The 25,089-nt window shown below is 44.1% G+C and overlaps 1 protein-coding gene across 1 annotated transcript in view; it reads right to left on the bottom strand.

Annotated features, from left to right (window-relative positions):
- klhl29 (kelch like family member 29) overlaps window positions 1–25,089 on the bottom strand; it is a 265,814-nt gene that overhangs the window by 16,246 nt on the left and 224,479 nt on the right. Inside the window, exon 11 of the mRNA XM_080024589.1 lies at window positions 23,486–23,666. Coding sequence (XP_079880715.1) covers window positions 23,486–23,666 — 181 coding nt within the window. The remainder of the gene's footprint in view (window positions 1–23,485; window positions 23,667–25,089) is intronic.

Genomic DNA, 25,089 nt, shown 5'->3' on the forward strand with positions numbered 1-25,089 from the left:
AAAGATTTTTCTAAAATATGGATACAACAACAACAACACCAAAAAAGAAAACGATAAAAAGGTGGGGCTGCATGCGTTTATGCAGCAAATGCCTGATGGAGCGGAAAAAGAGGTAGAAAGAGAGAGAGAGGATGCTGAAGGATCAGCCAATGTTGTGTTTGTCACCCAGTGGTGACATCATCATCATCATCATCATCATCATCATCATCATCATCACTTCCAGTCACACGAGCCGTTATCACGTCTCGCTTGATGAGAAAAACCTGCAACCGGAGTGGAGAGATTAATGAGTGCAGTAAACTGCTCCATGTCACATGCGGAAGAAGCCCAGAGGAGAGAGTGAGAGAGAGAGGAGGGAGATCACATTCTTTTCGTTCTCCAACCACCATGTCAAAAGGGTAGAGAAAGGTTTCCCCGTCTGCCTGGAGTCGACCGCTGCCACACGACCCACATGCATGAACTAGCAGCTCCATTTTCCACTAATTCTCTCTCTCTCTCTCTCCTTCTCCACACCAAAAAATGATGGAATCTAATCACGCAGAAGAGCCAAAGGCATCTCAGCAGATTTCTCTGATATGGTTACCTGTGGGGGAGTGTGGATGATGAACCTACTACCTCTATCACACACACACACACACACACACACACACACACACACACACACACACACACACACACACACACACACACACACACACACACACACACACACACACACACACACACACACGATAAGCTTTAATAGATGACCTGCCAGTCTTGGAGATACTGACACGCATCCGTTTCCCACTAGATAGAAACTACAGTGTACATAGAGAGGGTGAGGGCAAGAAGTCAGGAGATAGGGAGGATGGAGAGAGATGGAGGGAAGGTGTGGGGGGGATGGTGGAGGATGGAGAGCGGTGGCAATGGAAAGAAATGCATCGTTCAGATAACAAAAATGCTGTGGTGCGCTCCCCACACCTCACCATGGACAAAAAGGCCCAGTAGGATCTGGATGATCATGCTGTTAGGACTCCTGAAAACAGCAGCATCAAAGGAGCACACACACACACACACACACACACACACACACACACACACACACACACACACACACACACACACACACACACACACACACACACACACACACACACACACACACACACACACACACACACACACAGGAAGAAACAGAGAGATTATATCATCAAATAGTTACCGGGGCTTCTATTTAACTGAACTGCAGAGGCTACCAGGCCTTTATTTGAAGCAGGTTTGTATTGGAGGCAGGCTTTTATATCTAATTCCCCCTGTTTAATAAGTATGCCTGACCAAATTTTAGTATGAATTTTAAATCAAACTTCAAGCTGGGTGACACACCATGCAAACACATGTATGGTGAAAAATGACGCATGTGTAGTGGTGGTGCTGGAGAGCGCGAGCGCTCAGAGCGGGGCTTTTGCCCCAAGAAGTGATCTGTGATCTGCTATGCAGCAGCAGGAAATGGTAAAAAAAACAAAAACCACAATGTTTTTATTTGCTTTGTTTGGGAGCAGAGCTCTGCACCGAAAACGATGCCGAAGCTCCAATCAGTTTTTCACCAGGTCTTTGTTTGAGGCAGGCTTTTATTTAATCGCGTAGACCATGCTCCCGGCATTTATTAGATGCCAGGTCTTTTTTTGACTACTGGTTGAAATATGGAAATATGGAATGTACTTTTGAAATGACACCCACCCTAAAAAATAATCACTATGCTTTACAGCTTGTTATTGTTTTTAATTTTATAAATATTTATTACTTATCTTTATATTTATGTTATTTGTTGTTTAATTTATAATATATTTGTATTGATTTTGACATTTATTTATCAATTCATTTAAAATCCTCAACCTTCATCCAAAATTAATTAAAATCTTTTTGTTATTTATTATATGCATGTATGTGTGTATATATATATATACATACTGTATATATATATATACACACACACAACATTTTGAGCACCACAATAGTGTAACAGGGAGTCTTCGTGGTGTTTGAGTCACTGCAGGCTCATCACGTCATATGCGAGCTACTACAGCTAACTACACAGTATATAAATTCATCTCATCAGGATATATCCCTTGAAATGCATCATCTTGTTAAGTTACCGAACATGTTTACCAACAAGAGATGCACTAATTTTCTTGGCGGATTCCGATTTCTGATTGAAAAAAGATCGAACCTGCTGATTCTGATTTTGGCCAATTCTGTTTTTTCATTCAATTGTATGTTCAAAATAAAACACTGACTATTAAATAACTGTTGCACTGTCGTCCAATCATTTTAAGTTTATATCAGTAATTTGAGAAATCTAATTGTCTTTGGTCGCATTGGGTATATCTGCTGTACTCAATGACAAATTCATTGTGTAATCTGATCCCGCTCATGTGATAGGACAGCTGCACTTATGGACTACCGCTGGAATTTTCAATTACCACAATAGTGAAATTTCTCATTTTGACACTGTGTTTATTATTGTTCATTATTCACTGTAAAACCATAATAGAACATGGAACACAACATATAACTAACAAGGAAATGTCCAGTTGAAACTTCAAATGAAAGTCTCTTTCACTTTTAAGTGCAAATAATACCTTTCCTTTAATACCCCTTTCCTACTGCACCAGAAACCCAGTAACACCTGCTAACATCCGGCATTTGTCACCAGTGGGAAAGGAAAAACTCGGGTCTCAGTCCTGGGTCAAATCGGCTGCACCTCTGCTAATTTTGGCCTCTTTACCTGCGCAATGTGACGTGCCTTGGAGTTCCGGACGCTGGCACATAAACAGACAGGAATATACGTGTATCTTTCGATCATTTAATTTCCCATTTAGAGTCCAAAATCAAAATCAGAAGTTTTGACTCTTTTCCACATAGGGGACCGTAAAATGTTGTGAGTGTCGCTCCCCTCTGGGCTCAGAGTCATCCCAGCGTCGCCCCAAGCCGTTCCCCGCTCCCCACGGCGAAGGACCAGTGCCCACTCAGCATGGAGTATCCATGCTGCCAGTGCTGCTCAAGATTCAAGATTCAAGAGGTTTAATTGTCACATACATATACATACGTTCATACGTATATGCAGTGAAATGTCTTTGCCACGCACCCGGACATTGTGCACAATAGTTTCTAAACTGAATATAATAGCTAACTTAATTCCTACCTAGCTAACTAACTGGAACTAACTCATTCATAAAACATAATGCAGTTAGTGAATAGAATAATATAAATTAAATATAAAGTATAGTATAAAATAGAAGTAAAGGGAATATAGTTATCTATATGGGAAATGCTATTTGTATAACAGGTATGTGCAGTAAGGTGCATGTGAATGAAGTGTGTGTGGAGGTATACAGTATAGAATACAACGGTACAGCACAGCAAAACAGTAACACCGAACAGAACAGCAATACAGTGCAGTATGCAGTAACCCAGAACAGTGATAAAGTATGCAGTACAGTATGCTACATATAGTACAGTAAGGTAGTAGGGCCTATGTGAGTGTCACTGGAACCAGGACATGCCCCTTTCCACCAGAAAAAAAAACGGCATTTCTCCTGGCAATGGGAAAGGTGTCAATCGCCTATTTTTAATGGCTTGGTGTGAAAACGGTATCACATGGTACTTGCCATTCCAAAATAAATTGCAATCATTGCAAAAAAGTAATCATAGCAAATGGCCGACTCTTCTCACTCTCGTTCACTGGAACTCACCGTGCATTAAACCAACAGAATCAAATAGAACCATTTGTTTTACTGAGCGACTCGTCAAGAAACGAGTCTCAAAAAAGAGTTGAACTTTTCAACACAAGCGGAGCTCTGCACTATGAACAACCAGAGTAGACGCTCCACTGCAGTGACAGAGATACTGTAGAAACACGGTCTGCACAATGTTGGAATATTGTCAGGTGATCAAATATTTAAAGTTTGTTTACCTTGAAGTACCTCCAAACAGCCGACATTTTATTTTATTTAATTTTATACGCAACATTACTTTCGCATCGGTTTGAGTATTGGAGCAGTTTTACGAGTACATGAGCACAATATCAGGTGTCTCATTTGAATAGCACAGAATCTGAAAATATATCTGATCGGCCGGTTACGGCCGATCCAGCTTAAAACCGGCCGATCGAGCGATGCATCTTTATTACCAATGCTTTATATGATATCATTTTTGTGATTATTACTCCCCCACTTACCACTTCCCATTTTACCTCAGAAATGCAACATCGGTGGATAATAAATTACCGGTGCGTATCAGTAGATGGTGAGTGAGTGAGAGGAGAGGGAGGGAAGAGCTTACAGAACCACAGGTCTACAAATCTGGTGCAATCCCAGGGATGCAGTTTAAACAAATGTACGGTATTGTTTGATTTGTTGTTTTCCGTAATTAAATTACAATATATATATATATATATATAGTGTTGCGTAGTCTCAGCTGGCATTTTGTACCTGCATATTTGACGAAGAATTGCGTGGTTTGTACATGTGTGCAGGGTGGCAGATCTGCTATTTGTGCCAGACACCACAGGACACCTTCAGAGGCCTTGTGGCATCCATGCCTTTACGGGTCAGAACTGTTTTGGTGGCACAAGGGGGAGCTACACAATATTACTGGAGGCAGGTGGTTTTAATGTTGTGGCTGATATACAGCCAAATTCTCCTTCTATTGGGTCATTTTTAGGTTCATTGTGTATTGCCAAATTTTTTTCTATTGCTTATTTTCTATTATTCTATTATAACCTATTGTTTTGAATTCCCTATCATATCTGTCAAATTAGGAGAAAATAATAATAATTATTATTTGTTGTATTTTTTATCCCATGCTGGGATACCTCTGCCTGCCCCTCATCACCAATCACAGAAAAACAGAAAATAAAATGAAAGAAAAAAGATGCTCCAGATTCAGTCGAGCAGCAACGCGAGCTGTGGCCACATTAGGCGATTTTTCCAATCGTGAAAGACAATGAAAACATTGAGCAGTGTACATTCAACGACTGATATTTAGAGATTTTCATTCTCTTCTGCGCACACACATAACAACTGCTGTCTCTGAGGAGCATGAATCTAAAGATGGAGAACGGAGGTAGTACTCCAGCACTCGCAAGTATGTATTTTCTCACAAGATACTCACGAGGCAAAATATCTCCCAACATTTTGACACCAAAACAAACATGGATGCCGTACAGCTTGCCACTGTGGTTGTTTGTGCAACAAACAGCGCTAACATTATACACTAATAAGACACAGCAGAAGTCCACACTTGCCCACTTGCTGCTTTCTTTGGCAAGGCCATTATGCACGACATCATTGGCTCTTGAAAATTTGAGGCTTTGACATGCACCCACCAAATTATTTTGGAAAGACTAGCCCAGATAATATCAAACATGTTTGATTGAATCGTGACCTGGCCGACTGGGATCGTATTGAGAGAGATTTGAATCTGTCGCTCACACAAACATATCGATGACAGCTACAATTCTACAGCGCGACTACCCTGTACTACCCTGGATTACCCTGCACTACCCTGTACTACCCTGTACTACCCTGAACTACCCTGTACTACCCCGAACCACCCTGTACTACCCCGGACTATCCTGTACTACCCCGGACTACCCTGTACTACCCTGGACTACCCTGTACTACCTTGGACTACCCTGCACTACCCTGTACTACCCAGGACTACCCTGCACTACCCCGAACCACCTTGTACTACCCTGGACTACCCTGCACTACCCTGGACTACCCTGCACTACCCTGGACTACCCTGGACTACCCTGCACTACCCTGGACTACCCTACACTACCCTGGACTACCCTACACTACCCTGGACTACCCTACACTACCCTGGACTACCCTGGACTACCCTGCACTACCCTGGACTACCCTGCACTACCCTGGACTACCCTACACTACCCTGGACTACCCTACACTACCCTGCACTACCCAGGACTACCTTGGACTACCCTGCATACCCCGAACCACCCCTAGCTTTAAGTGACAAATTCACATAAATCCCTCAAACATCCAAACGCCTCACTCACATAAACAAGTCCTCTCTCGCTCACTTACCCACACTCACTCACTCTTTTACAAACAAACAAACAAACAAACAAACCAACAAACCAACAAACAAACAAACAAACCAGTTCTTTCCGCCTCTTTCCGCTGAACATCTGCACACATCCATCGTGCACCTTGAGTTGCAGGATGCGTACGAGATATCAGCGTTTCTCATTAGTCCCGGCACTTAATGCAATTTAAAACGTGTAAATTAAGGAGCGCTCTACGTGGCGGGATGGCAAATGATCCGCCACAGCGAAGTTATTTTCCAAAATGATTTTATTTAGACGAACATGGTCTCACTTTGCAGCAGTTGGCGTGAAGCTACGGAGCAATCACTGATGATGGAACTAGGCTTCACAACTTTCTCTGCTTTTTTACCAGACAAATTGCCAGTGGGAAAAACATGTGAGGTATGTGAGGTGTGTCATTTTTGGGGGGCTTGTTTGGACATTTTCATTTCACTGAGAAAGTAAACGTCATAATAACGTCACATCATTTGTGCAGGAGAATATGTAATACCTGCACTACTCACACCTCGCCCTAGTGTTAGTATAACCAGTTAATTAATTACAGCACTGGATAATATAGATATCAATACATCTATACTGTATATATATATATATATATATATATATATATATATATATATATATATATATATATATACACATACAGTATATATATATATATAAAGAGAGAGAGACAGAGAGAGAGAGAGAGAGAGGGAGGAGAGAGACAGAGAGAGAGAGAGAGAGAGAGGAGAGAGAGAGAGAACTGCTCCCCTGAATCTGCTCTGGCTCTGGGACATTTTAGGCAATTTACTCACAAACATAAGCGATTACATTAACCTTTTTTTTTGTTTGTTTGGCAAAGATCTTTATTTGCAATGAAAAGGGGGCGAAGCATTTAGCTCCTAGTGCTCTGACAGTAAATTGGAGAGTAAATTTGGAAAGTTTTCTGAGACATGGAACCGAAAATAACTGTGTGTAAGTTGCTAATGAATTGTTTCGAGAAAGGACCCAAGTCCTGTAGTCAGTGGTGGAACATAACAGTATACCGTAAATATATTATAAGTACTTCTTTACTGTACTTAAGTACATTTTTCTCGTATCTGTACTTAAGTATATTGGGTTTCGGAGAATTTTGAATTTTAATCAATTTAAAAGTAAATAAGTGTACTTTTTACTCTATTACATTTGTAACACAGACATTACTTTCTAAATAATGATTTATAACAACAACTAAATAATGTATATTTAAATAAGCATTTTTTGTAAATTATAATCAGGATATGCATGAGCTTTATCCTTTCTACTGTAAGAGCCTATATTATAGGCTCTGTCATTTCAAAGCACCAGTACCTTTTACTTGTAATACTTAGGTACATTTGAGAGTAACTACCTATATACTTTTACTTCAGTAGAAAGATCCGGATAGTACTTTCGCTTTTGTACAGGGTATTTGTACTTTTATGTTTATGAACTTTTCCCACCACTGACTTTATCATTTCACGTCATTTCAACGTTTCAGCCGAAAGAAATAGTTTACAAGATGTTTACTTGTGCATTACGTAATTATTCTCATTGAAGCTTGAAACTCACAAGGATTCAAGCAATTTCTTTCTTTTTTTTATTCCCCCAAAATTTTTCCTCATGAGCACTCCACACATTGACATCAGTAGAAACGATGGAGGAGGAGGAGGAGGAGGAGAGGGAGAGGACAAAACGATACAGCAGCAGATAGAGATAAAGGGAGAGGAAGACGAGACAGCGAGAGATGTGGAGACGAGATGAGGGGAGACAAGGCTTGCCCTTATTGTATTATTCCTCCATCAGACGTGGTTTGAATAAAGGGGACATGTGCAGAGGGAGAGAGAGAGAGAGAGAGAGAGAGAGAGAGAGAGACAGAGACAGAGACAGAGAGAAAGAGACAGAACAAGGGAGAGAGAGTAAGAGAGAGAGAAAGAGACAATCATCTGTGTATTCCTGCACTGACCATTTGCACTGTGCTGATCTTTGCACATAGACCTACAGTACTTACTGTACATACATAAAGAACAAGTATCTTTACATTCATTTAAAATAAAAAAATGTTGTAGTCTTCAGATACTTTTCACTGTATATTTTTTGACTACAAATCTACATTTTTCTATTTTATTTCAAGTAATTTTTTACTTATCTGGACATATATATTGCTAACAGCAAAATAACAATTCTTCCAAGTATGGAATTATTATTTTTTTATTTCACACTTGCTTTGGCAATGTAAACGCCTGTTTTCCATGTCAATAAAGCCCCTTTGAATTGAATTGAAGTGAGAAAGAGAGATGTGAGCGGAGGGCAAGAGATATTGGATCAGAGTGGTAGAGCGAGAGTTGTTGGTCTCTGCTGTGTCAGCTGCCATCTGTGTGTCGGAGTCTGTCACAAGAACTGTGAGCCGGTGCCCACACCACAGTTATTGTCACCCTGCAACTCACACACACACACACACACACACACACACACACACACACACACACACACACACACACACACACACACACACACACACACACACACACACACACACGCACACACACACACACACACACACATGAAAACACATGCTGGCCTCAAAATTACTTCCATCATCACTTTCTCCTCGTGTAATCACACGCAGCTACCTTTTGCTGCCCCCCCCCCACACACACACACACACCCACTCCAAGATACACACACATACTGTGTGCCAATTAAAGGAAAATGCAGGTATTTTTATTGAACTTGAACTTATTTTTACACAATTTTGAACTATTGCACTTTGTATTATAATGCCATCGCTCAGGTGGCAAGGTAGGTTTGGGTAAAAAAAAAAGAAACCAGAGTTTAAATACACACACAAAAGTAATCTAAAGTCTTGTACGGTTCTCATATACAGCCTAGAGAGAGGTTCAAGAATGTCGTCTCATGATCTACATCCTTCCTCGGGGCGTCGCTGGTCTCCGCTGGACAAGGTTTTTTCGCCGCCGTTGCGTTAATGGGGGTAAACAGAAAAGAGCCTCATCACGGTCCACGTCCTTGCTGAGACATGGTGTCAGTGAGGAGCCCACAGCGGAGCTTTCGCAGTGACTCATTTCCCGCCCCATACTTGCGAGATGGCGTACCTTTATATGTCCCTGCGAGTGACAGCTCTGCACGTCTACATTCTCTCACCACAGGGCTCAGCTATTTAGCACGTCGCTGTCTGCCAGACCAGGGAATCCTATACGGTGTCTGAGAGCCTCAACAAGTGCTAGGTACGGTAGCTTTAGTGCTAACATCACACATTAGGTCAACCCAACCGTTTCTATATATATATATATATATATAATGTAATGTAATATAATGTAAAATTATATATATATATGTAGCCGATCCACCTGTCAAACGCCACCCATTTGGGGTTTTCAGGGTGTTCAACACAGAGACACAGGCAATGGGGTTGAAGACACACCAGTTTTATTACAGAGAGTGGGCAAGGTGGAACAAGCCCAAAGCAGATAGAAAACATGTTGTGACAAGGGCTCCTCTCCTGTATGTGTGTGGGGGTGGGGGTTTAACGTATTGCTCATTGATTGGTCATTTGAGCAACATGTGTACAGCTACCCTGATCCCGGGCCAAATTATCTAGACCCATGTAAGTAAGTAAGTAAGTAAGTAAGGATTTCTACCCACAATCGAACATAAATTTTGTTTAGTTTTATCTGTATCCTCTTCTCTGCTCTCTGGACGGCATCCGATGACGTTTAACCCCTGGCTTGACAGACGCCGTGGGACGAGCGCTCCCTGAGTCTCCAGCTTTGTCCTTAGGTACGTGTGCAAAGTCATTTCGCTAGTTATTTTCCCATGACAAACACGTCCGACAGATTTTAGCGCAGGTGACATCTGGTGGTCTGCTCTCCATATGGACGCCCCTTACATTCAGTCTTACTGGCAGGCTGCAGCCAAGGTCAGCCAACACACACACACACACACACACACACACACACACACACACACACACACACACACACACACACACACACACACACACACACACACACACACACACACTCTTCACTGTCATTGATGCACCCTAGTACCACACACCTAATTCATTAACTCAGATGGATCATGGGACTTTTCAAGCTAATAATGCAGAGAAGCATGCACCTGAAACACACACACACACACACACACACACACACACACACACACACACACACACACATACACACACACACACACACACACACACACACACACACACACACACACACACACACACACACACACACACAGAAACAGGGACAACCTCTCAATATTCAACTAAACAGAGCTGCATAAAGTCTCATCACCTTACTGTAACCTTCAACTAATCCCTGCTAGACTGAGAGCCATCCATCCATCCATCCACTGGCCCACACAGATTTACTTCATAATCCCTGTGAATAAACTCATTTACAGGCCCGGCTTCCTCATGTGTGGGTGTTTGTATGGTTGTGCATATGTGTAAGTGTGTGTGTGATTTACTGTATAAAGATACATACTGTACAATAACAGTCCTTCAACCTGGAAGAATGCCCTTAAAAAATTTGCACAAGGATTCGTGGGGAAGCAATAAAAAAATGGCAAACATGGGCGTGAATGCGTAACCTGTAAGTGTGTGTGTGTGTGTGCGTGTGTGTGTGTAGGTGTGTGTCTTAGGGGTGGAGGGGAAAGGGGGTATTGGAGGGACTTTAATTGGAAGGGAATGTCACCCAGGACAGGGGACATGAGTGTTGCTGCTAGTGTAGGTCGCACACCAATTACTGCTCAGCTCTCTTCAAAACCAGATGGGAGAGTGAAGACTGAGACCCCACTTCATTACGGATGAAACCTCTTGCACCGGCGGCAGCCATGTAGGGCAGCGGGGGCCTGGACGTGGGGAGATTAAAATGTAGTGGTGGAAAAAGAAAGCCAAAAAAAAAAAAAAAAAAAAAGGCGTCAGCCAAAGTGGAAGGTTTGGCTGCAAAGTTTGATTTTGGGCTCTGGACTGTGTCATCTTGCCAAAATAAACACAAACACAAAAAGAAGAAATGTAATATGCATAGTATCTAAACAGTCTGTCTAGTAGGCACTTTACCGCAAATAAAAGAAAAACTTTGAACGCTGGTTTTAGAGGTTTCAATTGGAGTTTGTTGCCCTGACCATCACCCCGACCATTTTCCTAATGATGGCTCACATTTTAAATATTTTTGGGTTTGGGGGGGAAACCTACCGTCAAATCTCCTGGTCCCGCTGACAACTATGGTAACACATATTCTGCAGTATTTGGTTGTGGCGGTCCACGGGGCCTGGCTAAGCCCCAGCTGCGGAGTCGGGCCGAATTAGTCCGATCAGAGGCCAGGAGCTACCTTAATGTCTGTCCGTCTTGCAGAGAGGGATCAGTGCACAGGCTCGTCAGCCAACCAGGAGACAGACTGGTGCATCATTCCTCCTGTGCCCAAATGCATTATTCTTTATTTATTATGTTGGCCAGCGAGCCTTTCGTCCAGTTTTATAATAAAAAACCCTTGCCTCGGTCAGTAGCCCAGCGCCAGTAAGTCTCCCTCTCTACAACAGTAGCTGTGGGCAGAGACTCCCACATCGGTGTTTGTCAATTCCATTTGAAGGCGGACACTCCGTTGTTTTGACATGGAATGAAGCAGCGTGCGACCATGTTGTATTTGGACCAAACGCAGCGCGGATAAGCTTCGCAATCTTACTTACTTTACTGGTCTGCAAATTGCAGCGCATGCAAACCACTTGATCTCATTTAATGTTTAAACTCGAAAAGTTCTGTTTCGCCCTAAGTATACTGGTGCCTTTAGTAAGGAAAGGAAAATGAGACATGTTTGACATCAATCTGTACACAATGTGAGCACGCAAGCACGCATGCCCGCATGCACACTCACTCCTAAGTGACCAGAATTGAAATGTATAGAGGTTGAAACAGAAATGCCACTGCACTAACCTTCTATTGAACTCAGCACCTTCACAAACAACATGCCCCCCCCCCCCCCCACACACACACAAACAGTGAACACATCCAGCCCCCGAAATGCGTCGCCCCCTTGGTAGGAGGTGTAAAGCCTGTACATTATGGCGGCTTGGCAGGTCCGTGCCTCCAAAAGGTCAGACGCTGCTGCTGCCGTTGTGTTCTTTGTGGAATGGAGGACGGCCGTCCAGCACACACTGCCAGACACCAACACACTCCCCAAAATATGACATCAGTGGTAGAAGTAACCAGTTAGAGCCGCTCAGGCTGTTACTGAAATAAGAGTAGATTTTAGTACAGTTCGGCAACTGGTCTGAGTGACCCAACCTACTCCAGTACATTATTGAAAACAGTGTATGGTTAGCGTCTATGCTAAATACAGCTTTAGTGTAGATTGATTGAGAGAGTGTCGATTTAATTTGGCCTAATTTATTTCAATTATTCATTTTCATATTTTATGTATTTATTTCTATTTAGTTTGGAAACAGGGTTTCAAAATAAAAACATACTGCCAGAAATACGGCACACTTTAGAGATTGTGGATTAATATATTCCCTTAAATTTTATTTGAATTATGTTTAATTACATCAAATTGAGCCACTGAACATTTGAGTTTCACCATTCATCATCCCTCTATATATGCTATGGAGGCAAGTATAATAACTGGTTAAATATTTATCAATAATCTTGTCATCTTAAGTGTATATATTTTTTCTCATACTTAATCTTAATTAATTCACACTGTATGTTTAAAATTTCCCTTGAATAGAGAGTGGGGTGGGGTTCATGGATGTGCCTCAACGCACAAGAGAGTCAAAACGGCAGCAACAGGCGAACGGAAATACACAGAAGAGCGATAAATAGAGGAGGGAGACAAAGGTATAAAGAGAAAGAGAGAGAGAGAAGGAGGGTGGACGGGAAAAAGATCAACACTGACATTTTCTGGAGGGAGAGAGCAGTAAGAAGGGTGCCGTGTGTGTGTATGTGTAGGTGTGTGTGTGTTTGGGGGGGGGGCGGAGGCTAAAGCGACGCCTTGACAGCGCGGCAGGGGGCCGGAGTTGTGAAGTTGCTTAATCCTCGGCAGCAGTGGATTGGCTCAGCGGGAGGGGTCAATGGGGGGTGGTGGGTAGTGCGGGGAAGCACCGCCGATGCCCGAACTGTTAACCCCCACCACCCCCTCCAATGCTGCAGGCACCATCTGACCCACCACATACACCGTGTTCCAAATAATTATGCAAATGATATTTTTCTCTGATTTTCCCAAATAGTCGATGCAAATGACAGTCAGTTTAATTTTCAAGTCATCAACCGTAAGGGGATAATTTGAATGTTATTGAACAAACCTCCCATGATAACAGTATTTTTTTCCAAAAATAAAAAACTCAAAATGCACCGTTCCGAATTATTATGCACAACAGAGTTTCAAAACATTTTATAGGTTGTAAAGAACTGAAAATGGTCATTTGTTGAAATTGCAGCATTAGGAGGTCAAATTTACTGAAATCAAAAGCTATTTCAATCAGAAACATCTTAACAGGCCAAGTTACATGTTAACATAGGACCCCTTCTTTGATATCACCTTCACAATTCTTGATGCAAATTTTGGATGCTCCAAAGGTTCTCAATAGGGTTGAGGTCAGGGGAGGATGGGGGCCACACCATGAGTTTCTCTCCTTTTATGCCCATAGCAGCCAATGACACAGAGGTATTCTTTGCAGCATGAGATGGTGCATTGTCTTGCATGAAGATGATTTTGCTACGGAAGGCACGGTTCTTCTTTTTGTACCGTGGAAGAAAGTGGTCGGTCAGAAACTCTATATACTTTGCCGAGGTCATTTTCACACCTTCAGGGACCCTAAAGGGGCCTACCAGCTCTCTCCCCATGATTCTGGCCCAAAACCTGACTCCACCACCTCCTTGCTGAGGTGGCAGCCTTGTTGGGACATGGTGGCCATCCACCAACCATCCACTACTCCATCCATCTGGACCATCCAGGGTTGCATGGCACTCATCCGTAAACAAGACTGTTTGAAAATGAGTCTTCATGTATTTCTGGGCCCACTGCAACCGTTTCTGCTTGTGAGCATTGCTTAGGGGTGGCCCAATAGTAGGTTAATGCACAGCTGCAAGCTTCTGGAGGGTCCTACACCTTGAGGTTCGCGGGACTCCAGAGGCACCAGCAGATTCAAAAACCTGTTTGCTGCTGTGCTCTGAATCAGCCACAAATCTCTTCACAGTACAATGATCACTGTTAAGTTTTTGTGAAATATCGAATGTTTTCATACTTTGTCCAAGGCCTTGCACTATTTGACACTTTTCGGCAGCAGAGAGATCCTTTTTCTTTCCCATATTGCTTGAAACCTGTGGCCTGCTTAATAATGTGGAACGTCCTTCTTAAGTAGTTTTCCTTTAATAGGGCTCACCCGGCAAACTAATTATCACAGGTGTCTGAGATTGGTGTCAGTGATCCAAAGAGCCCTGAGATGTTTAGGACATTTAAATGCAATTTGCATAATGATTTGGAATGCGGTAAGGAAAGAGATCCACAAACAAAACCGTGCACTCCCACACACGCCCCCCCCCTCCACACACACACACCCCTCCTGGTCTCATCAGCTCATTATTGGTGAGTCTTCAGATAAAGCTGCTGGCTCCTCCTGGACTCACCAGGACTCCTCTCCTCTTTTCTTTTTCCCAGCTCTCTGCTCCCATCTGACACTTCTGTTCTCCTCTCTTCTTTCATCCTCTCAACCCATCCCTCCATCCAAACGAACACGCACACTTACTATCCACACCACTACCATCCTACATCCCCTTGGTTCCCCAGCTGTTCCCCTACTCCTCTTCTCTCATCTTATTCTCGTCTCCTATCTCTCTCCCAGCCTACCCTCCTCTTCCCCTCCTCTCGCAGCGTCCTCCCCCATCCTCTCATCTACTTCTATCTCTCTGATCACCTTCCCTCTTCCCCTCCTATCCTCCCTCTCCTCCCCATGTCTCCTCCTCTGCTGTCCTCTTATCTCCTTCTCTCTCCTCCCCTCTCAGCTCGTCTCATTCGCTTTCCTCGCCTTCTCTCCTTGACCCATCCTCCCATCTTCATCTCTCTCCTTCTCTTCTGTCCTCTTCTCTTCTTCTCCTCTGTCCTCACATCTCCTCTTTTCTCTTTACCTTCCCCCCCTGGACACCCAAGGAAGCGGAGCAGCATCACTCCATTATTCGAGCGCCATCAAACTGCTAAACTATTTTCCCTCCATTTCCGAGAGAGAGTGCTGTTGGGCAGCGAAATGACACTGACGGAGCAGGAGCCATAATACAACGTGCTACTAATGTGTGTGCCTGTGTGTTGGGGGAGGGGGTGATGGTAGTGGTGCTAATATGGCTGTGTGTGTATATGTCCTGGTGCATCACTTGTGAGTGTGGGTGTAGAAAGCGATTGGTTTCTGGCTATTGGTTGTTACTGATGGGGACTGAAAGGGCCCGTGGGGCACTCCACCGGGGGCCTCCCCTGACAGCTCCCTCTGGCCCAGGGACAAAAGCTGCAGATCCCCATCACAGGGGCCATAGAGAGAGGTAAACAGAGAGAGAGAGAGAGAGAGAAAGAGAGAGAGAGAGACCTCATTGACCGCCAGTTTCACCATTGACAGGATCACCCAAACCTTGCTGCTTAGACAACAACAAAAACTGTCCACACCATGATCCATTATATAACACCCCATCATTGATAAGAAGTTTTTGTCCAAAGCGACTGTGGCAGTTCCTCCTGCAACACACCAAACCAAGTGCTGTTTTCAGGGCCCTCCGACACAGAGACAGAGATGTTGCAAACACACCAGTTTATTGTAGAAAGTGGCAAGATGTAAGAAGCTAGGAGGGACACATGTCATGACAGAGGCTCGCCCTGTGTGTGTATGGGGATGGGTGATTTACCTGTTGCACGTTGATTGCTCTGACGAGCAACAGGCGCACAGCCACCTTTGATCCCGGGCCCAATTATCTAGACCCAAGACAGATGTGAGATCACAGCGACTTACAAATTAATCATACACCGATATAGGCGGCCATGCCAGGCTCATCGGGGGCAGTTAGGAGGTTAAGTGTCTCGCTCAAGGACACGGCACACTACAAGGAGGAGCCTGAGATTGAATCGTCAATCTTCCGATTACTAGACAAGCCGCTCTAACTCCTGAGCCACAGCCCCACTATGATCCAGAAGACAGATTATTATACTCTGTAAGATAACAAAATTCAATATTGAATAACCAAGGAAATCATACTTTAAGGAAAAACTGAATGGACTCTGAATATCTCACAGCATGATACAAAGTGAGAAATCTATAATGTTTCTATAAGCCATGGTGACAGAACTCATTGAATTTCAATAAATAAAGAGAGAGAAAGCCAGAGAGAGAGAGGGAGAGAGAGAGAGAAATAACCATGGCAGCTAATCCAGCCTCCCGCCTACATACACACACACACACCCAAAGAGACGGATTGATGGTGAGGGTCAGGTCCCACATCCTTCTCTGAGTGATTGGGAGGCCAGAGTGTGCCCATCTGCCAGCCTCGATGGAAATAAATAAAGCACTTGAGGAGCAACGGGTTGATGGTGGTCGACAACCTTCCGCTGAAAAAGTTTAAACCAAACTCCCAGACATTGATTCAGAGCTGCAGTCTGCTTAGTATAAACTGTAGTAGTAGTAAATGTAGTATAAAATGTCTAAGTATTACAGCAATGAGGTGAACACAGTATTAATGAGGTGAGTCCTAGGTTGTGAGAGTTCAGTGTCCTTATGGCCTGGGGTAAGAAGCTCTTTCTGAGTCTCTCTGTTCTGGTCTTGTGGCTGCGGAGGGGTCTGCTTAACTGCAGAAACTAGAACAGTCCATGGTTTTGATGGTGGGGATCCTTAATAATCCTCTTGTAGGGGGTGATTGTAGTCCTGGTGGTACGCAAACATACCACTCTCTACAGGGCTTTGCAGTCTTAGGAGGAACAGTTCCCATACCAGGTGTTGATGTCAGGTGCACCCTGACAGGATCTTCTCGATGGCACCAGAGTAAAAGGTTTTCTGGATCTGCGGAGAGAACTTCCTCAGTTGTCTGAGGTGATAAAGGCGCTGCCTCGCCTTTTTCACCAGAGTGTCTGTATGTAATGTCCATGGCAGGTCCTTGTGATGTGTACACAAAGCACCTGAAGCTGCTCACCCTCTCAAATGGGGCCCTGTAAATGGTAAGGGGGGGTGTAAATCCTCTGCTCCTGAAGTCCATGACCAGCTCCTTGGTTTTGTTGACGTTCAGGTAGAGGCTGTTGGCCTGGCAATACAGTGTCAGGTCCTCCACCTCCTCCAGGTAGGCCTTCTCATCGTTGTTAGATCAGGCCCACTACAACTGTGTCATCAGCAATCTTTATGTTGGAGCTATTCTTGGCCACACAATCATTTGTGTACAGATAGTGGAGCAGAGGACTTATGACGCCGCCTTGGGGGTTTCCTGTGTTGAGGTTGCGGGGGTTTGAGGTGTGGCAGCTGACCCTCACCACCTGGGGCTGCCAGTCAGGAAGTCTTGAGCACAGGAACAATAGTGGACCTCTTGAAGCAGGTGGGCACCACAGCTTGGGCCAAGGAAAGGTTGAATATGATGGTGAACACTGGGGCAAGTAGGTCAGCACAGGACTTCAGTACACGTCCGAGAATGCCGTCCGGACCGGCAGCTTTTAGGGTGTTCACCCATCTCAGATGCCTCCTCATGTTGTGCTCTGAGACGCTGAGTGTGTGCTTACCCCCGCCGGTGGAACTTGTTCTGTTTTGCTCACTCAGTGCATCCTGCGGCATGGCTTCTGATTGGGCGGTACAGCGCCTGACCTCCAGCGTCACCTGAGCTTGCTGAACCAGACACTTGTCTCAAGATTCAAGATTCAAGATTTTTATTTGTCACATACATATACATACTTCCATACATATATGCAGTGAAATGTAATGCAACGCACCCGGTGATAGCACACAATATGTCTGTATTCCGGTATAAGAAAAATGGCGGCATGGTCTGACTTGCTGGATAGTGGAAAGGAGGTGGCCTTGTAGCCCTCCTTAAACTGCGTGTAGCATTGGTCCAATGTCTGTTCTCCTCTGGTGGGATAGGAGATGTGTTGATGGAGGTGCGGCAGAACTTGTTTGAGGTTTGCCTCATTAAGTCACCCACCACGATGAGGGCTGCATCCGGGTGTCTGGTCTTGTGTCTGTTTAGCACATCATGAAGCTCTGATAGTGCTGTGTTGGTATCGGCTTGTGGAGGGATGTAAACAGTCGTGGTGATGACGTAAGTGAACTCACGGAGAAGGTAAAATGGATGACACATGATGTTCCAGGTAAGGCGAGAAAGAACGAGACAGGGCAGAAATATTCCTGGGGTCACACCAGCTGTTGTTGACCATGAAAAGGTATGATCCGGCACCGTGGGGGACAGCCATGTCTCCGTCAGACAGAAGATATTACAGTCTCTCACGTCCAGTTGGCGTGTCAATGTCGTCCTATTTGTTCTCCAAAAATTGGACATTGACAAGCAGGACGCTCGGTGGAGGTGGGCAATGTGCCCGAGCCCTGGGGCTGTTCCGGACTCCAGCCTGCCTCCCCCTATACTGTCTCTTCTTCCCGGGGGGGGGGGGCCGCGTCTACATTGTTTTTCTGGTGCAGGCCATGCAGCATCTCCTATGGCCACGAAGAGGTGGATAAAAAGTGCGGAAAATGGTGAGTAGGATTAGGAACCATTGTCTGATGTGCTGGGGTCATATGTACAGAGTGGAGATGAAATTTGTGCAGAACAACATTTCTACAAAATAGCAAAAAAGACTGTGCTTTGATTATATTTTTTTTTTGTTTTTTTTGTTATTATTTAATAACAAAAACGAACAAAAAAATAAATAAATAAAAGCAGTCTCAGTGGAGCTGCCAGGTAGGCCTCCAGACACAGCGGTGCCATCAGGACTTACTTTATAATAATAATATATCTAAATAATTCACCTCAAACTCCAACTCACTGTGGGATTAATCCATGCAGTCTGCTTATGCCAACCCGCTTCTCCTCCAAATGCAACGTCCTTCTTTAAATTTTGTCTGCACAAAAGAAACAAGCAGACATGCTACTACAGTACAACGGAAAACCTTTCTTCTATGTAAGGCTCCACTAGTTTTTCCACTAGACTTTTGACAAAGTCTGTTTGTGCGAGACAGCGGCTGTCTCCCACCAGGTGTAGGATCATGTAGCGTGTAGCGTCCCCGTCTGAGACACATCATGTAGTTTGAACACCGCTACGTCCGCAAGCAAAAAAAAATTAAGGAAAAGGATCGTACAGCATGAACACCCCAGAGACGTCAGAATGTTGAAAGTTGTTTCGTCTGTGGGCGTCTTAAGTAAAACAACGGACCAATTCACCTTTAACCCGGGAAAAAAAAAAACATAGATAAAAATATATAATATATAATAAATATAAAATAAATAAAAAAGTGTGTAATATTACGGAAGATCAAGGTTGGCCATTTCAGAAGCAAAACAAATGGAGAACACATACAGGACAATTATATAAGCCGTTCTGTTCTCAAACCTGCGGAATACCTCAGCGGGCAAACAATGGAGCCCCCTCTGCCAGAGCTCATGTACAGGTGCATATTTATGTATCACATATTTATGGATGTATATATTTTTTTTAATTTCGCAATTCGAAAAAATCTTGACAGAAAAAAAACCCAAATAACAATCATTTTGAAAATGTTCTCTTCCTGCACACTTGTTAGTGGCATGGCGAAGGCAGCCTTGATGAGGGCAAGGTTTCCGCGTGATACTCAATGTCACGCTGCTAACCGACTTCATGCAATATTAACTCGCAATAGAGCTTGGCAGATGCGAATAGCGCGTGATAAATAAAACAAAAAACGCCCGTGATTGACACATCATTAGACGGCCATGAATTATTCAATATCTGCAATCATATTGGTTCGCCAAAGGATCACCATACTGGGAAGCGCATGGGCCCAGGGTAGCTGATTGCAAGTTGAAAGACTCCCAAACTGGAATTGGTGCTGTGGCTGTGACCCGGCAGTCATTAGCGTGGAGGGGGGAGACAAAAATAGGTCCCTCCTCGGTCCTCCAATGTGTTGATTTGGGGGCCCCCCGTGACATGTGCAGAAAAGCTCCATCCTCCAGTGCTTAGATGCTTCTGATTGAAGAGATAATTGTGAGTGTGGGGGAAATTTGTGGTTAGGAGCGTGAAACCTTCAGTCAGATGGATGGATGGATGGATGGAGGGACAGATGGACGGAGGGACTGATGAAAGAGAATGGCTGTGAATTGTGTGTAGAGACTGCAGCTCAAATGGGCGGCGTGCATACATCGTTATTTGGAGCGCCGTGGTATCTACCCGCATGCGTAGAAGAAAAGAAAAAAGAATCGCGTACGGCTGGAGACGCACACACACACACACACACACACACACACACACACACACACACACACACACACACACACACACACACACACACACACACACACACACACACACACACACACACAGGGAATTGAGTGTTTTTGTTTAAACAACCTCCCCATCAGTCTCGTCAATCACTGTGAGGGAAGAACAAATTGGCTCCGGCTGCTGTGATGCCAGCAACTCTGGGAGTCGATCTAATTCCCTGCCGGCCGCCGACACCGCTGCCACCGCCACCGTGCTTTGAGAGACCAGGCGGGTGCCGTCATTCTACTGCACCGTCTAATGACTTCAGAAGGCCATCACCTCTGCGAATTAAAATCTTACTTTATGACTTTTTTGCCATGAGCGGTTCTTTTGTCTGTGTGCAGGGGCGAAGAAGAAGAGAAAAAAATAATATATATAAATATATATTAATAATAATAATAATAATAATTGAGGGAACATTTTCCTTATCTCCTTTGGTCAGGATTGAGTCCCGCTGTGGACCAGCTGGCTCGACATCGGCGTTTTTTTTTTTTTTATTATTTGGCCGAAGCGTGCGGGGTGGGGGTGGGGGTGGGCCAGCTGTGCTGCACAGCAGAGCCCTACCTGCCAAATCTAGGGGTAAGCTACAAAATAAAGGATCAGTGGTTAATAGGGCTCATTTATCAAACCAGATATAAATAAATGTGTTCGGGAATAGTCTTGCTCTGCGGAGGCGTTGGTCTTTGTTTTTCGGTTTTAGATTTATGTAAACATAGGTATATGGGCTGAGGCGCTTAATGGATTTTGTGTATTAATCGACCATTAAATTCAGCATTTAAATGTATTCCCAATGTATTGACTTTAATCCACAAAAATACAAACTAGACCTTGGAATTTGCTTCCTTAGTGACAAATTGGCTACAAGGGATGAATTCAGATATATAGTATATTATATGCTGAATTTATTATTATTTTGTTTTTGAGGACACTTAAAAGTGTCCTCAAAAAATCGGCTAACATAGTTTTGCAGTGCTAAAAATGTTTATATTATTTGATGGTTACGCAGGTTTGTGATATTTCATTTAAGTAACTAATAAGTAAAAGGATTCAGGGCTTGAAAAACGGGGAGTTGTCACATTGGAATTTGATGATAATGACAATAGCACAGGAGAAGTACAAGTATAAGCATTATTTTTATTATTAGGTGTAAACCCAGATATAAAAACCTACTATTCTCAGTAAAACAATATTATGAGTGATAGCGGGCAGTAGCTCAGGAGGTAGACCAGGTCGTCCTGGTCTACCTCCTGATAGCACTGCAGTGTCCTTGAGCAAAATACTTAACTCCTGATTGTTGTATCCTTTGGTGTATGAGTAATTGTAAATCGCATTGGACAAAAGTGTCTGCTAAATTGAAATGTAATTTTTATATCTGTTTGTTTTTACATACGATATGGCGGGCCAATAAGAACCGTTTTCCTTTTTCCTTTTTCTTAAACTCAAGAAACCGGGCTCCTTTTGGGGCTTCACCTGCTCTGTGCTCCACTGCAGCGCCACAGCAGTTCTAACGAGGAAGCAGCCTCTGGCGCTTCTTGGGGAATGGCAAAGTCGGTTGTGGCACTGACGATTGAGTCTTGCTGCTGAGGGCCTTGGAGAAGCTCCATGATTGCATGAAGAATGCACACAAGGGCAAGGTAAAAACAAATAAATTAATAAACATGCACACACAAACACATACAGGTGCACTCATACTTGCTTTGCGAGCAAGGGTGCCGAGATGCACTGGAAGCTCTCAAATGAAGTGGCGTCTGAGGCAGAGGAATCAAATGCTTCTCCATTACAGAGCAGATTTTCCATCTCGCCCGTGTCTTATCGACACTGCGCGGCGGCGTTATTGTGAAATATCAAATTAGGCTGTTTCATTTGGAGGACTGTTGTGCATCGCAAACAGCTTTGGAGATCAATTGAGCCGGTAGGTAATGAGCGGCAGTGGCCTCCCTGCTAATATGCTCAGTAATGTTTTTTTGATTGCCTTGGTTAATCTCACCCTGCCGACCGGGCGGGGAAGGTGGCGGTGTCGTCCTGAACTAACTTCCCAGGTGAAGGGAAGGTGGACACCTCCGTCAAAACGGGGGGAAACTTGGGGGCTATGCAGAGGGAGAACCTGGATGCCATGAATATTTTAAAGAAACAATCTGGGGCAATTTCTTTGAGGAAATAAATATTCATGATAACAATTGATCACACCCCTGGCCAGCTTGCATACTTGCAGTTTGGGGCTCCTCTGTCCAAGACCGTAGCCCCAGTTGGAGAGGTGGCTGTTAGTGTACTATTTATTCTGGTGGACATTAGTCTGGTAGCTAAGAATACTGCAAAGTATCATGGAAAGAAGTGGACATACAGTATTTCATATACCTGCCTGTACCATCCACTACAACATTATGTCCAGAGAAGATGCTTTCAGAATCAAAACAAAGATAACAATAAACATAACATAACAGACAACTAATGAAATACTGCCAGCAGAAATGGCCGAGCTGAATTGAGGCTCGGCAAAATGACCGAGTGGAAAGGCAGTGAGGTGTGGCGTTACTGAGATAAGTGGAAACAGAGGACAGCATGCTATTATTCTCTCTAAAAGCAAATCATCTCAATGATAAACCATATGTGAGGCAAACACCAAGAGCCCTCTCACGCTCTCTCTCTTACTTACAGCTGCAGCAGTTTTAAACGTGCTTCTCCTGGGATGCAAAGCTAACAAACCTGTCTAACCCTTCCCACAATATGCTGCACCAAACTACTGCATGGCGCACCATCTGCCATACGTCGCCACGCTATGTGCATATTTATTGACCAAGGACCAGAACTAGAAGGGAATCCTTTGCCCTGGCAGGTAGGGAGGGAGGTCATCAAATCAGCACTCGCGTAGCGTGAGGCAGTGTCTTACCTCTCCACATGGTCCAGGTTCCCTGATATGCCCAGACCTCCGATGGTGTAGAGTTTGCCATCGTACACCAGGCTGTTGTGTCGGCAGCGTGACACGGTCATCCGGGACACCAGGTTCCAGTTGTCCAACAGGGACATGTAGCACCACACATCGGCCACCATGACACCGGACTCTGTGCCACCTAAACAAATAAACACAGGTCCAGTGCCGACATGAGAGCAATTCATGAGCGGATGAACAACGTACAGTCCCTTTAATGGTGATATATTATGACTTAAAGGGACAATCAGCAACATTGTACAATTAGCGAAAAATAACGAGTGCTAGATGCCATAGGCACTAGAGCAACGTTGTCAAAAGTGATGCTCCTTCTTTAGGGAGACTTCTTAACCTTCGTAGCAGAGGGGTCTTGCAACGCTGACCGTTTAGTCATTGAGTCCATGCTTGTACAAACTACAATGACATAGGTTTGGGGATAGAAGCACTGTAGTTCAGGGGGATTGAGCGGGGATTAACAGGTCGGGGGGTGAGGGGCAATTCCTCCCAAATAGAGTCCGGTGTGGACTGCCTGTTTATAGAGCTTGAAATCTCAGCAGCCATCGAGGTAACATTGGGCTGGCTGGTATTGATCAACAACATTTGCAGCCCTCGACTCGATAACATGGTCAATTTGCGCAACAAGCGAAAGATTATTCACCAGTCCTTTAAAAACGTTTCCTGCTTTGTTCAATCATCACCAGCAGACCAGCCAAGCAACAAACCAAAAAAAGAGCCCTGTTTGTTTCAGCATGGGGGCCTTGTTCAAGGCTGCTCTGCGCGCCATGTGGTTTGACATGTAACGCCAGCAGCACCTCGGTGACCTCGTTCCGAATGTGTGCGCCAAGGTTACAAAGCAGGCTCCGACACCCCCCGACCCCCCCAAAATCACCACACACACCACCTGCTTCCTACAGACACGTGCCGACCTGTTCCCATGCCCAAACACACATTTACATTTATATGAAAAGTGGGAGAGTTGGGAAAATCTACACGCAGGACAAATCTTGTTACATTTCCACGGTGCAATGTCAAGGTCTAAGTACCACACAGGATTCCCACACTAATAAAGCATAGAGGGAGGGAGGGATGGAGGGATGCAAGTGTGGCTAAGGAGGAGAAACGTAAAGGGAGAGCAACGAGAGAGATGGAGGAAGTGAGAGAGAGAGATGGAATGTCACAGAGTGCACAGTGTGCTGCTTTGGAAAGGAGCAAAATAAACTTAAGAACGCTGCAGCAACTGTGGAGCGGAACGGAGAAGAAAATAAATGGAAATAAAGCCCTTGAAAGCACCTGAAGAAGATTCCAGGAGAGAAATGTAAATTCACTGTTTATAAAACTGCCCCGGCTGCTCAGATTGCCTCTAACGCCACTCACACGCATTGATGTAATTTCTGGGCTGAAGGAATCACACACACTAATGTCACTTTTCTTTCTACTGATAAGTATGATTAATAAAATACTTTTCACATCCTCCTTTTTCCTTTTACCATCTTGCTTGTACCTAAAGGGGACCTATTATGCTCCTTTTCAACAAGATAAAATATGGTCTCTGAGGTCCCCAAAAC

Source organism: Zeus faber, assembly GCF_960531495.2.
Source record: "Zeus faber genome assembly, chromosome: 2".
Classification (NCBI taxonomy): Eukaryota; Metazoa; Chordata; class Actinopteri; order Zeiformes; family Zeidae; genus Zeus; species Zeus faber.